Source organism: Bos grunniens, chromosome 8 (genome assembly GCF_055505025.1).
Source record: "Bos grunniens cultivar Pamir isolate PY7600 chromosome 8, Bosgru_T2T1.0, whole genome shotgun sequence".
NCBI classification, from domain to species: domain Eukaryota; kingdom Metazoa; phylum Chordata; class Mammalia; order Artiodactyla; family Bovidae; genus Bos; species Bos grunniens.
In genome coordinates this window covers 15731224-15746053 of record NC_141172.1, presented here as the reverse complement: position 1 = coordinate 15746053, position 14830 = coordinate 15731224, and the positions used below count along the sequence as shown (strand labels likewise).

Sequence of the window (14830 nt, the reverse complement as noted above, 5' to 3'; positions counted from 1 at the left end):
AGGTCATGTTATTTTCTTTATTAAATTATTTTATTGCTTTTAATTTATATAGATCTAGTATTGCAGATTTCTGAGAAATCTGAAAATGTTCTTGATTTCAGATACTTTATAGGATACATTTTAAATAATATTCCACATTCTAAATTTAAATTTATTAATTGCTAGTTCTAAAAGTTCCTCTGTTCTTCTTCAGGGGATCTTCCCAACCCACAAATTGAACCAGGTCTCCTGCATTGCAGGCAGACTCTTATACCATCTGAACCACCAGGGAATCCCAGTTCTAAAATAAATAGAATGCTTTAAATTGTAGCTTCCTTTCTCCTTTTCGTTTTCGAACATTCTTTTTCAAAAATTCTTTGTCCTTTCTTCCCGTGCTATGGCTTGCACTATCCAGTTCACCAACCAGGGATCGAACCTGTCCCCCTTGCGGTGGAAGCACAGAGCCCTAACCACTGGACCACCAGGGAATTCCCTGTCCTTTTTGATTAATGTAGAAAGATGCAATCTATAATAGTTACGAAAAAAAAGTAGCAAAAAAGTATATATACATATGCTTTTTAATTTTGTACACACATACACACACATGTCTGGGTGTGTGCTCATTTGCTCAGTCATGTCCAACTCTTTGCAACCTCGCGGACTATAGTCAGCCAGGCTTCTTTTTCCATGGAATTTTCCAGGCAAGAATCCTGGAATTGGTTGCCATTTCCTACTATAGGAAATCTTCCTGACCCAGGGATGAAACCTGTGTTTCTGGTGTCTCCTAAATTGGCAGGTGGACTCTTTACCACTGTGCCACCTGGGAAGCCCATATTTATATATGTAAATATAAGAATATATGTGATATATAAGTATTATGTGTTCATATATATCTCTCAATGGATTAGTTTTCTGTTCTTCTACTACCCTATGATCATCCTGAATATTGTGAACAGCATAGGGATTTTTCTTAGTTAAGGATCTCATTATTTCTTGCCTGAACTACTGCACTAGTCTACTAACTGGTCTCCCCACCTCCATTCTTGCTCCCTCTCAGATTCATCCACCACAGTATGCCGACTGACTTATGTGAAATGCGATTTTCTGTCATTCTCCTACTTAACAGTGGTTCTCAATGACCTACAAGATAAAATTTAAGAATCTTTGTATGGCATTCTAGTTCTTCCATAATCTGGCCTGTTCATCGTCAATCTCTTTTTCTATCCCTCGTTATCTCTATGCTTACATTCTAATAATAACAGTAATCTATTATACCAGTGGTACCTCACACCTCACCCCCTTTACCATATATCAAAGGATTGTTTCACGTTCAATCCTTTGTTCCTATTATTTATTCCCTTATCTTGAATGTTCTTTTCCCTGTTATTTATCTCCCTAACTTCTCATCTTTTAAGATCTAGCTCACGTATCCTTTCATGTCCAACATAATTAACCCTGACTTTCCTCCCTGACCTATTTCTGGGCTGGGCTAAGGGAATGACCCCCTCTGTTATCAGAGCAGATGGCTGGCATAAATGCATTGACCACAAGACTACCACTTTCTACTTAGATGTTTGTCTTTCTCTTAGGCTGTGTGTCCTCCAGGACAGGGACTGTGTCTTGTTTCCTCTTTCATCAACATAGTGCCTGGGAAAATAAGCATTCAATAAATCTTTATGGAATGAATCAAACAGGCCTTATTTTATTTAAATATTTTAAAATGATTATTAATTTTTGGCCACACCTTGCAGCTTGTAGGATTTTACTTGCCCAACCAAGGATTGAACCCCAGCCTGCCACAGTGAGAGCACAGAGTCCTAACCACTGGACCATGAGGGAATTTCCAGTCCTGTATTTTAGAAGGGAAAGATCTGTAGAGTCAATTAAAGGTGATAATTGGCCTCTAATCACTTCTTTGGGCCCTGCAGTTCTCTTTTAAGAAGTTAATCTTTTTTTCCTTCTGCGCTGGGTCTTCGTTACTGTGTGTGGGCTCTCTGTAATTGCAGCAAGTGGGGGCCACTCTCTCGTTGTGGCATGGGCCTTCTCATTGCAGTGGCTTTTCTTTTTGTGGGGTGTGAGCTCTGGGCCACTCTCTCATTGTGGCATGGGCCTTCTCATTGCGGTGGCTTTTCTTTTTGTGGGGTGTGGCTCTGGGTACGAGAGTTTATGTAGTTGTGATGCACAGGCTCAGTTGCTCTGCAGCATATGGCATCTTCCCAGATCAGGGATCGAACCTATGTCCCCTGCTTTGGCAGGTAGATTTTTAACCACTGGACCACCAGGGAAGTCTGGCCCTCTAGTTTTTAAGATATACAAATATACTCATATGCAGAGAGAGCTTGATGAATTAGCAACAGTTTTATTACCTTCTAGAGGATTCCTACCTTCGCAGTATATGATTTTCAATAAAGAGGTGGATTCTTTATTTTTCCAATAAAGAGGTGGATTCTATGTGTGCATTCTCAGGAGTCCCTTGACTTAAGATTGTGGATAATCTGCTTCTTAAAATGTGGAGGATTATCAGGTTGACTCTCTGGTCCATACTTATCTCTACCCCTGGCTTCATTCCTTCTGACCCATTTTATTAATTTCTTAGATGTTACCTGGTTTCTTCCATGTATGGCATCTGTATATAATCCAGCTTGGCTACCTTTTGCCTTGTAGGGGTTCTGGTTAAGATAGGATTTAAACCATAAATGTGTTTGTTCATGTCTGACCTTGTTAGTACTCCTCCAACCTTTTGATTTTCAAATAAACTTTTAAAAGTTTTGCATAATTTATTCTAAATTTAAAGGCATCTTTTGATATTGGTTTAGGTATAGTTACATTCTCTGCTAGGTATTAATGGTGGTACTGTAATCCAACAGCTTCATTAAATTCATCATATTTAGGCATTTTTTAAGTCCTTAAAGTTATAATTTGCTAAAAGTTACATTGCCAGACTGTTTGAGACCCTATGGACTGTAGCCCACCAGGCTCCTCTGTCCATGGGATTTTCCAGGCAAGTATACTGGAGTGGGTTGCCATGCCCTCCTCCAGGGGATCTTTATTATTATTGTTTCCTTTCCTATATTCCTCATTGCCAGGAGTTTGACCTTTAAAAATTCTTTTTACTGTCATTTTAGAGGAGTTTGGGGGTGGGGTGGGGCGAGGTGCACACTCAACTTTTATAGAAAAATTACAAGTTATAAATTTATCCAGAATTTCTGAAGAGTTTAATCATCTTGAATGTTCTTCATTTTACTGGTTTGTGGGTGTGTATGTTTTGCCTCAAATGACCATTCTCATGTGTTTTCATTAACTGTGCAATTATCAACCAGCATCTATAAGGATACCTACCCCTTCCTGCTTTTTAAAATTTTTCCTTAAACTAGTTCAAGTTATTTTAAAGACTCCAAATAACTTATTTTTTAACTGTATACTTTTTAAATACAAATCTGGTATATACTATCATAGGGAAAATTCAAGCAGTACCAAAGTGTATAAAGTAAAAAGGCATCTCCTTTCTCCTCATACTCATCCTTCATTGCTTTTCTCCTCATACTTGTACTTCAGAGGTAATCATTGTTTACAGCATAGCCTTTTAGACTTTTTTTCTATACATAGCACACATATATATAATTGTATATATATATATATTTTATATATGTGTATATTTAATTAAGTGATACACTATAAAGTTCTTCTGAGCTTGAGGTTTTTAACTTTGTACTTACAAAAACTATTAGCTGTGGTCATGTTGATATGGTTTTTAAGTAACATTAGCTATATCCACATTGACGTTTGTTGTTGTTTAGTTGCTAAGTCATGTTCAGCTGTTTGCAACCCCGTGGTCTATGGCCCACCAGGCTCCTCTGTCCCTGGGATTTTCCAAGCAGAAGTACTAGAATGGGTTGTCATTTCCTTCTTCAGGCGATCTTCCCAACTCAGGGATTTAACCCAGGTCTCCTGCACTGGCCGGAGGATTCTTTACCACTGAGCCTCCAAGGAAGCCTCTACATTGATTGACATTAGGTTGTTTCTAATTTTTCACTACCAAGAATAATGCTGCAGTAAATAACCTTGAAAATTTCCCCTTGATACATACATGTTTGTTAATTTGTTTATTTCTGTAGACTAAATTTCTAGAAGTGAAATTTTGAATAGAATGTTATTTATGTATACAATTTTTATTATTTTTTAAAATTTCTTTCCAGAAAAGGTTGTACCATTTTATACAACTACAGTTCAGTTCAGTCCAGTCGCTCAGTCATGTCCGACTCTTTGTGACCCCGTGAATCGCAGCACGCCAGGCCTCCCTATCCATCACCAACTCCCGGAGTTCACTCAGACTCATGTCCATAGAGTCAGTGTGTAAAAGTGTTTCCTCACCAGTGCTAGTTATTAGTTTTTGTCAGTCAAGATAATACAGAGTTCTCTGACAATTCAGTGTTCTCCAAGGCCTGAATCTGTGTTACTATGATGATCCACAAGGTGGGGCTAATTTTCTGGACATCTACATACTCAGACTGGGCTTAAGGAACGCAGTTTACAAAGTACAGTCACATATCTCCCCAAGAAGGATTTTTGGACATCATCACTAACTATAAATTATTCCTTCAATTTGAGAGTATGGTATTTTCCCAGAGATTGATGAAACAAACTATCATGTGGTTATTAATAGAATATATCACAGACATCTAAATATCTAACAGCTCTAATGTGATAAATATATGTCATAATAAAAGGCTATAGGATCATAAGATTACTGTCTTAAGTTTCAAATGAATTCATTTCAGTTTATTCCATGATTTATATACTGCTTTCAAGAACAGTAAAAAAGACAACCATTAAATGTTTAGTGAGTGCCAAAAAAAAGAATAGTAAAAACATAGAATACAACCCTTTGGTTTGTCTGTAGGTTACTTCTTCCTACTCATAGTTCCACGGCCCAGGTTAGAAGCTTTTATTCTCTGATTTTGTCAGATAAAATAGAATTTATGAAGACAGAATAGTTTTGTTTTAGAGCACAGGTTCTACAACCAGAATGCCAGGATTCAAATCTGGGCTGTTCTGTTTTACTGGCTGATCTTAGCCATGCTACTTGACCTTTCTGTACCTTTGTTTCTTCGTCTTTAAAGGGAGATAATAATAGTACCTACCTTCCTCTTAGGGTTACTGTGAGGATTAAATGAACAGTTGTGTGAGTGTGTATGTGTATGACTCAGAATAGCATGCAGTTTTAAAATTGTGCATAAATGTTAGTTATTGGTTGTTAGTATTAATGCTATTCATTTATAAACTGAAACTTGAATAACTGTCATGGAGATTTTCTCAAAACATATTTGGAAAGAATTTTCCCCTTAGTATTTTCTCTGGAACATACAGGATAACATCTTCAGCTTACCATCTGGTATCTGAGATTTCAAATGACATCTTTATGCTGCTATTCTTTAGTTTCTCAATAAACATTCAGTGAAGAATGAGTCATTTCTTGGTGTTCAATTTGGAGACTGGTTAAACTATTCATTAGTATAGTGGTGTTATCTTCAGACCAGGCACATTAGCATCATCTGAAACTTGTTAGAAATGAAACTTCTTGGATTCTACCCCAAACCTACTGAACATGAAACCTTGAGAATACAGTTTAGCAGTTTGTTTCAACAAACCCTCCTGATGATTCTGATGCATGCTAAGGTTTGATAACCACTGCTTTAGGAAATAATTAAGAACTTAACATTGTATTTAGTATACATGCCAAGGATTACTCATTAGACCATATGATTTTGTTGACATTACTCTGTTGAAGAAACTTTTTAAAATGGTACTTTCTCTTTTCTTTAGAAAAGGTGAGACTTTAGGCAATAATTTAACTTTTACATATTTAGAGGATTTTTATTGTATATATTTTAAATGCCTCTAGTAGATAGAATTACCAGACTTGTCTGCATAGCTGTAAAGAAACTTTCTTGGCAAAATTTAAAACATTTTGTAGAGAATGTATGATTGATAAATTGGGTGAAGCTTGAAAGTGAAAGAAGAGAGTGAAAAAGTTGGCTTAAAGTTCAGTACTCAGAAAACTAAGATCATGGCATCCAGTCCCATCACTTGATGGCAAATAGATGGAGAAACAGTGGAAACAGTGACAGACTTTATTTTTTGGGGGCTCCAAAATCACTGCAGATGGTGACTGCATCCATGAAATTAAAAAAGACGCTTACTCCTTGGAAGGAAAGTTATGACCAACCCAGACAGCATGTTAAAAAGCAGAGACGTTACTTTGTCAACAAAGGTCTGTCTAGACAAGGCTATGGTTTTTTCCAGTAGTCATGTATGGATGTGAGAGTTGGACTATAAAAAAAAGCTGAGTACTGAAGAATTGATGCTTTTGAACTGTGGTGTTGGAGAAGACTCTTGAGAGTCCCTTGGACTGCAAGGAGATCCAGCCAGTCCATCCTAAAGGAAATCAGTCCTGCCTGAATGTTCATTGGAAAGACAGATGCTGAACCTGAAACTCAGTACTTTGGCCACCTGATGTGAAAAGCTGACTCATTTGAAAAGACCCTAATGCTGGGAAAGATGGAAGGTGGGAGTAGAAGGGACGAAAGAGGATGAGATGGTTGGATGGCATCACCGAATCAATGGACATGAGTTTGAGTAAACTCCGGGAGTTGGTGATGGAGAGGGAGGACTGGCGTGCTGCAGTCCATGGGGTCGCAAAGAGTTGACACGACTGAGTGACTGAACTGAACTGAACTGAAGCCAAAAGTTAGTTGAGAACATTAAACTTATATGTACTCATTTTAACCTACCAGTTTAGTAGTATTTGATATATTAGTTTCTTACTACTATAGTGATACACAAAAAGGTAAGAGATGATATAAAAAGTTGAAATTTAATAGGACTACAAAACTAATTAAAATTGAAGTAGGAGTTGGGGAGAAGGAAGTGCTATAGCTTACTAAAATATGTGAAAATGTTAAAGGGGATTTAGATAACAGCTCAATGTGAATTCATGTGATATAGCCTCCAGAACAGCTGGAATCCTAATCCTTTTGCATTAACAAAAGATGAATATGTAGACTATGAGAAGTGATAGTCTGTTTGGAATCCTGTTTTTGGCATCATACTTTAAAAGGAATAAAGGATTGGAATTCACTAAGAGTACAATGAACAGATGTTAAGGGGGCTGAAACCATGCCAAATAAGGAACACTTGATGGTACTGAATATCAATAGTACTGGGAGGTTTACCTTGCCTCAGAAGGATCCCAAGTGCTAGAAAGGAAAAAGTCCTTCCAGCAAAAGTCCTTCGGGGTTAATTTTTGCCCCTCGGCATTAATTTTATTTGCTCTCTGCTGCTTTTTCTCCTCTAAAATCAGTAAGTCTGCTGACTTGGGGGCCTTGTGGCCAGGGAGTCACTAGCACGTACCTTGTACAGTGGAGAGAAGATTGGGGAGCTACGTATTCTGGAAAATGGTGATCAGATCACATCAAATACTCAGAGTTTGAAAGTAGCTGTGAAATAACCCTCATTTTATGAGCGTTTCCTTTCCATCTCCTTGGTCTCTTCATTAGACCCTTTTGCTGGCCTGCTTTTTTTACACCTCCAGTGTGACAGCCAATTAGCTTCCCTCGTCTATGATCTTGTTGTCTTCTATAATAAGAAACCTAAGGGCAGATACCTTTTTCCTGAGGTAAAACAAGCCCTGTGTTTTACCCTACTTTAGGATGACCCATGTCTATACATTGCCTCTCATGGAACGCTCAGATATTAATCCACCAACTGAGAAATTACAAAATAGAGGAGTTCACTAGGGATCTGATCTCTTTTCTTTTTAGCCGCAATGATATGGGGGAGGAGGTTTTCTGAAACTTGGGAATCTGCTAAGATATAGGGGTCTGTCTTACCTAATGCAGCTGACTAGCTGTATAGCTGGAGACATTGACCAGATACATCTTTCAGCTCCATGTTTTGGTAACTTGGAGCATGGGATTGAGTGGAGTAGCAGATAGGAATCTCCCAGGTTTCTGACTTGCATGATTATGATGGTGAAGGGCTTTCAAACATAGTAGCGAATACAGAGGGGTACAGACTTTGAGGGAGAAGACTGATGCATTTAACTATGGAATGGCTCAGGAGTAAAGAATTTGCCTGCCAATGCAGGAGCCACAGGAGACGTGGGTTCAATCCCTGAGTTGGAAAGGTCCCCTGGAGAAGGGCATCACACTCCAGTACTCTTGCTTGGAGAATCCCATGGACAGAGGAGCCTGGCGGGCTACAGTCCATAGCGTCGCAAAGAGTTGGACGTGACTGAAGTGACTAGCATGCATGCATACATGCTGTGTGTTAGGATGTCCTAAAACGTATCCACAAAAATATATCTAATAAATAATTGGATAAAACAATCTGAAAATTAGGAAAAAGACAAAGAGTTCTTCAACCACAAGAATGAGTGGGATTTCCGTGGATATAATGTAGCATTCAGTTCAGTTCAGTTGCTCAGTCATGTCCAACTCTTTGCAACCCCATGGACTGCCCCATGCCAGGCCTCCCTGTCTAACACCAACTCCCGGGGTTTACCCAAACTCATGTCCATTGAGTCAGTGATGCCATCCACCCATCTCATCCTCTGTTATCCCCTTCTCCACTTGCACTCAATCTTTCCCAGCATCAGGGTCTTTTCAAATGAGTCAGCTCTTCACATCAGGTGGCCAAAGTATTGGAGTTTCAGCTTTAGTATCAATGTTTCCAATGAATATCAGGACTAATCTCCTTTAGGATGGACTGGTTGGATTTCCTTGCAGTCCAAAGGACTCTCAAGAGTCTTCTCCAACATCACAATTCAAAAGCATCAATTCTTTGGCTCTCAGCTTTTATTATAGTCCAACTCTCACATCCATACATGACTACTGGAAAAACCATAGCTTTGACCAAATGGACCTTTGTTGGCAAAGTAATGTCTCTGCTTTTTAATATGCTGTCTAGGTTGGTCGTAACTTTTCTTCCAAGGAGCAAGTGTCTTTTAATTTCATGGCTGCAGTCACCATCTGCAGTGATTTTGGAGCCCCCAAAAATAAAGTCTGTCACTGTTTCCACTGTTTCTCTGTCTATTTGCCATGAAGTGATGGGGCCAGATGCCATGATGTTAGTTTTCTGAATGTTGAGTTTTAAGCCAACTTTTTCACTCTCCTCTTTCACTTTCATCAAGAGGCTCTTTAGTTCTTCTTCACTTTCTGCCATAAGGGTGGTGTCATCTGCATATCTGAGGTTATTGATACTTCTCCCGGCAGTCTTGATTCCAGCTTGTGCTTCTTCCAGTCCAACATTTCTCATGATGTACTCTGCATATAAGTTAAATAAGCAGAGTGACAATATACAGCTTTGACGTACTCCTTTCCCGATTTGGAACCAGTCTGTTGTTCCATGTCTAGTTCTAACTGTTGCTTTTTGACCTGCATACAGATTTTTCAGGAGGCAGGTCAGGTGGTCTGGTATTCCCATCTCTTTCAGAATTTTCCACAGTTTGTTGTAAACCACATAGTCAAAGGCTTAGACATTGCCAATAAAGCAGAAATAGATGTTTTTCTGGAACTTTTGCCTTTTCAACGATCCAACGGATGATGGCCATTTGATCTCTGGTTCCTCTGCCTTTTCTAAAACAAGCTTGAACATCTGGAAGTTCACAGTTCATGTACTGTTGAAGCCTGCTTTGGAGAATTTTGAATATTTGCTGGCGTGTGAAATTAGGGCAGCTGTGGTACTTTGAGTGTTCTTTGGCATTGCCTTTCTTTGGAATTGGAATGAAAACTGACCTTTTCCAGTCCTGTGGCCATTCTGAGATTTCCAAATTTGCTGGCATACTGAGTGCAGCACTTTCACAGCATCATCTTTTAGGATTTGAAACAGCTCAACTGGAATTCCATCACCTCCACTAGCTTTGTTCTTAGTGATGCTTCCTAAGACCCACTTGACTTGGCATTCCAGGATGTCTGGCTCTAGATGAGTGATCACACCATCATGATTATCTGGGTTGTGAAGATCTTTTCTGTATAGTTCTTAATTCTTGCCACCTCTTCTTAATATCTTCTGCTTCTGTTAGGTACATACCATTTCTGTCCTTTATTGTGCCCATCTTTGCACAATATGTTCCTTTGGTATCTAATTTTCTTGAAGAGATCTCTAGTCTTTGCCATTCTATTGTTTTCCTCTATTTCTTTGCAATGATCACTGAAGAAGGCTTTCTTATCTCTCCTTGAGATTCTTTGGAAGTCTGCATTCAAATGGGTTTATCTTTCCTTTTCTCCTATGTCTGTCACTTTGCTTCTTAAGCGAAAGGCAAAGGAGAAAAGGAAAGAATGTAACATTAGAAGTCAACTAAGAGAATAATCTGGAATTTAAATGAAGAAAGGGAAATCTGTGAAGAGAAGACAGAGAAGGAAAGATCTGAAAGTCAGAAAAACCAGAAAAGCCGCCTCTGCAAGCAGCAAAACACATGAGGAGGAAAGAATTGGAAGAAGGAAGGATGTATCAGTAGTATCGAATATTGCAGAGTGAAATAACTCAAAACTGCCCCTTGGATTTGATAATTAAGGAATCATGATCTTCCTGTGAACAACGTCACTGAAATGGCAGGAGGGTAAGCCTGATTATGTGTCTTGAGGTCTAATAGCAAGATGAGTCGCTCAGTCGTGTCCGACTCTTTGTGACCCCTTGGACTGCAGCCTATCAGGCTCCTCCGTCCATGGGATTTTCCAGACAAGAGTGCTGGAGTGGATTGCCATTTCCTTCTCCAGGGGATCTTACCAACCCAGGAATTGAACCCGGGTCTCCCGCATCGCGGGCAGATGCTTTACCTCTGAGCCACCAGGGAAGCCTGATGAGAAACAAACAAGCAAGATAAGAAACTGAAAACATCCTGTGTAGAAAATTCTCTTAAGTTTAGAAGAGGAAAGATAAAATGGTTATTAAATTCCTGTAAAGCCTACGATACAGGCCTTCTTTTTTAATCCCTTAATGCCTGACAGTCTCCCAAGAGGACTTCTGACACAGCCACACAAGGACTAAGAGTTTCTTAGAAACCTAGGCCATGACCGATTTAGCAAATACTAACTTTTCTGCTACTTCACACATGTTATTTAACATTTGCGTGCATATCTGCTTCCTATGAGGATATTCCAGATCATGTATGGTATAAGAAGTTCGTATTCTCTGTTTTTCATCCAAAAAACTAATGCTACAAATAACTGAATGGTAACATCATTATAAGACTAATCTTAATGCATCTACAATGTATTTTTTTAAAAATTTAATCATACACAAACTTTATTATTACAAGTTAAAAAAAAGATCCCTCCTGTTCCCCTTATCAAACTAATCATGCTGCATCAGTATGCTGAGACCATTGTTGTTCATCTGAACTGAGTAGTAGTTCACTAATGTTAATGCATTCAAAACCTTAGTCAGATTGAACCAAATGTTTCCCGTTGGTTCTGAGTATTCCCTGACTGGGAATTCATGACCTTTGGGTATTTACTATCCTTATTCAGTTGCTTTCAGCTTTTTACTATGAGTACTATTGTGGGCTTCTCTGCTAGCTAAGATGCCAAAGAATCTGCCTGCAATACAGGACACCTGGTTCAGTCCCTGGGTCAGGAAGATCCCCTGGAGAAGGGAAAACTACCTATCTACTCTAGTATTCTTGCCTGGAGAATTCATGAGCAGAGGAGCCTGGCAGGCTACAGTCCATGGGGTCACAAAGATTCAGACACGAGCGAGTGAGTAGCGCGTGCACACGCGCGCACGCACACACACACACACACACACTGTTGTGGGGGCCTTGGCAAGTTTTTTTTTTTTTTTTTTTTTCTGTGTAAGGGCTATCCTTAATGAATTTGGGAAAACTGTTTTCAGACCTGAAAGCAGAAAAGCTGTCTGCCTACTTGGGTCTCTGACTTTGCCATCACCTTATAGATGGGCAGCTCACTTCCTACCCAAGCAAGTATACAAGTGGAAATTTATCGGTGCCATGTAATTAGGGGCTCTACTCTATCTACTTCACTCCCTAGCATTATTGCTCTTTTAGTTGGCACCTGGCAAAACGGTATACTTAATAGGAGGCTATATAGAACACAGGCTGACCAGTCAGTTTTTAGCCTCTAGTCTTTAACTGTTGACTCCCCCATTCTCTTCGAATCCTTCTTCTGAAAGTCGTTCTAAATGTCAGCTTCTTACCAGGAGCCCCCTTAGAAATCTCTTATTCTCTCCATCTTTGCTGGGCATCATCTTAGTAAAATTCCTTAGCTTTTCCAGAATGCTGAGAACCAAATGACTTTAATGAAGAAACTGAAGATTGGAGCAAGCACAAATCTATTCTATTTTCTCTACCTGGGATCCTGGGAGCACAGGACTGCAGCCATCTTACTAGTTGAAGAAAATGGCCCTGGGCCTCCAAATCTCAATTTTTGTTATACTAAAAATCCTGTTTTTCTAAAATAATCATGATCTAGTTTTACTAATGATCCCTTCATGCAGCTATAAAATGTCAAATTTTGTCCTTGTGTTTGGGTCTTGGATTTTTGCCCTTTTAATCATGTGTTTCACATATATTAAATACAACTTGTCTAGAATTACTTCAAGCAACTTCTTCCTCGACTTACTTTTTTCTTTCTTTAAGTAACTAATACGACAATGTCCTCAGTTGCCCAAGACAGAAACCTGGGAGTCATACTTGAGTTCTCCATCTCCAACCCTCACCACAATCAATTCACTCTAGCTCTTAAATGTCTCAAAAAAAAAAAAAAATCTCTACCTTATATCCTAATTGCCACTGGTCAGTCTTCATCTGTTAACTGGGTCATTGTGACAACCTCCTAACTGGTCTTACTGTCTCCAGTCTTTTATTCTCCTGATCAGAAATATTTTTCAGAAATGCAAATTGATAATTTTATTCCTCTTCTTAAAATTCTTCAATAGTCTTACCATTGTCCTTAGGAGAAAATCCAAACGTTTATAACATATTCCATGTAAGGTCTCTCATAACCTATCTCATCTTTTTTTTTTAATGGGAGTATAATTGCTTTACAATTTGTATTAGTTTCTCCTGTACAACAGTGTGAATCAGCTGTAAGTATACAAATATCCCCTCCCTCTTGAGCCTCCCTCTCAACCTCCCCCATGCCACCCCTCTTGGTCATCATAGAGCACCGAGCTGAGCTCTCCCCGTACTATGCAGCAGTTTCCCAATGGATATCTGTTTTACACATGGTGGTATATATATGTCAATGCTACTCTCTTAATTCATCCCACCCTCTCCTATCTCATTTTTGTACCACTTTTTCTCTTCATATTCTCTTTCAGTTCTTTGTGCTACCATATTCATCCTCACTTTCAAATTTCAGTACTTATAATGCTTTGATTTTGAACTTCTTCTATAATTTGACCCAGTAACTGCTATTCATCCTTTCTTTATAATGCACACATGTTAAATATTACTTCTTTAGAGAAAAATTTCCTGAATCCCCAAACTAGATTGTCTTTGCTGTGTACTGCTGTAATATCCTTTACTTTCATCTAATAGCACTTCAGTTCAGTTCAGTTCAGTTGCTCAGTTGTGTCCGACTCTTCGCAACCCCATGAACCGCAGCCAGGCCTCCTTGTCCATCACCAGCTCCTGGAGTTTACCCAAACTCATGTCCATCGAGTCAGTGATTCCATCCAGCCATCTCATCCTCTGTCATCCCCTTCTCCTCCTGCCCCCAATCCCTCCCAGCATCAGAGTCTTTTCCAATGAGTCAACTCTTCGCATGAGGTGGCCAGCGTACTGGAGTTTCAGCTTTAGCATCATTCCTTCCAAAGAAATCCCAGGGCTGATCTCCTATAGAATGGACTGGTTGGATCTCCTTGCAGTCCAAGGGACTCTCAAGAGTCTTCTCCAACACCACAGTTCAAAAGCATCAATTCTTCGGCACTCAGCCTTCTTCACAGTCCAACTCTCACATCCATAAATTGTTAAATCCTTAGACTTTAAGTTCTGTGAGGACACTAACCCTGCTATTTTGTTTGCTGTTGTGAGCTATTCAGAGATGAGATGAACTTCTGTGGGAGTGTATATTTCCCATCACCAGTGTGTTCATGTGTAGGTTGAAATTGGAACTAAAATAGAGAACCTTTGGAGACCTTTTCAGTTCTTTCCACTAAGGAGATTGTTTTTTACCAAGTTGTCAAGCATATAAATATATAACTTTTAAAATAAAATCAATTTAAATCAATCTCACCTAATTGAACATTAATATTAAACTCTGAATATGTAATGACTAATAGCATATAGAGAACCTAAGAGATATTTCTAATTTTGAGTACTGTAACTGGAGTTTTTAATTAATGTTATTTTCTTTTATTGCTTGTAGGTGAAATGAATCAGAAGTACAAGGAGCTAAAAAAGAGGGAGGAAAATATGGACAGTAAGTGATAATCTTAGAGATGTGAAAATATATTCTCAGATAGTTGTTCATTTATACTAAATCAGAGATCTCACTTTGGGAAGATACAGTGACTAATAATAAGTGCAGAAGTGTGGACATTCAAAGCATTTGACTTGAAGTATTACTAAATATCTAATGTAGTTTAGGGATGGGTAAAGATTAGAGAAAGATTTTGTACATGTGTATACGTGTGTACGATTGTATGTTAGGGATACAAAAGCTAATATTTACGTTTATAGTCTGTATAGAGAGTCTATAGACCACTCGTTGATTGAACATTGGATGTTCTCTTTTACATGCTTTACCCTTAATATCTTTCACCTTTTTTACGCTTTTCATAATACCTAACTCGTTATATATTAGCCCTCATCTCTGATTTTGTTTCTTGG

General features: G+C 38.7%; 1 protein-coding gene across 5 annotated transcripts in view; it reads left to right on the top strand.

Moving 5' to 3' along the window:
• IFT74 (intraflagellar transport 74) overlaps nt 1-14830 on the top strand; it is a 122447-nt gene that overhangs the window by 56461 nt on the left and 51156 nt on the right. For all 5 annotated transcript variants that reach the window (XR_015169484.1, XM_086414921.1, XM_086414920.1 and 2 more), the window contains one exon: nt 14367-14420. Coding sequence is in view for 4 of the 5 variants with exons in the window: in XM_086414921.1 (XP_086271047.1) it covers nt 14367-14420 (54 nt within the window). In the remaining variant the exon portion in view is untranslated. The remainder of the gene's footprint in view (nt 1-14366; nt 14421-14830) is intronic.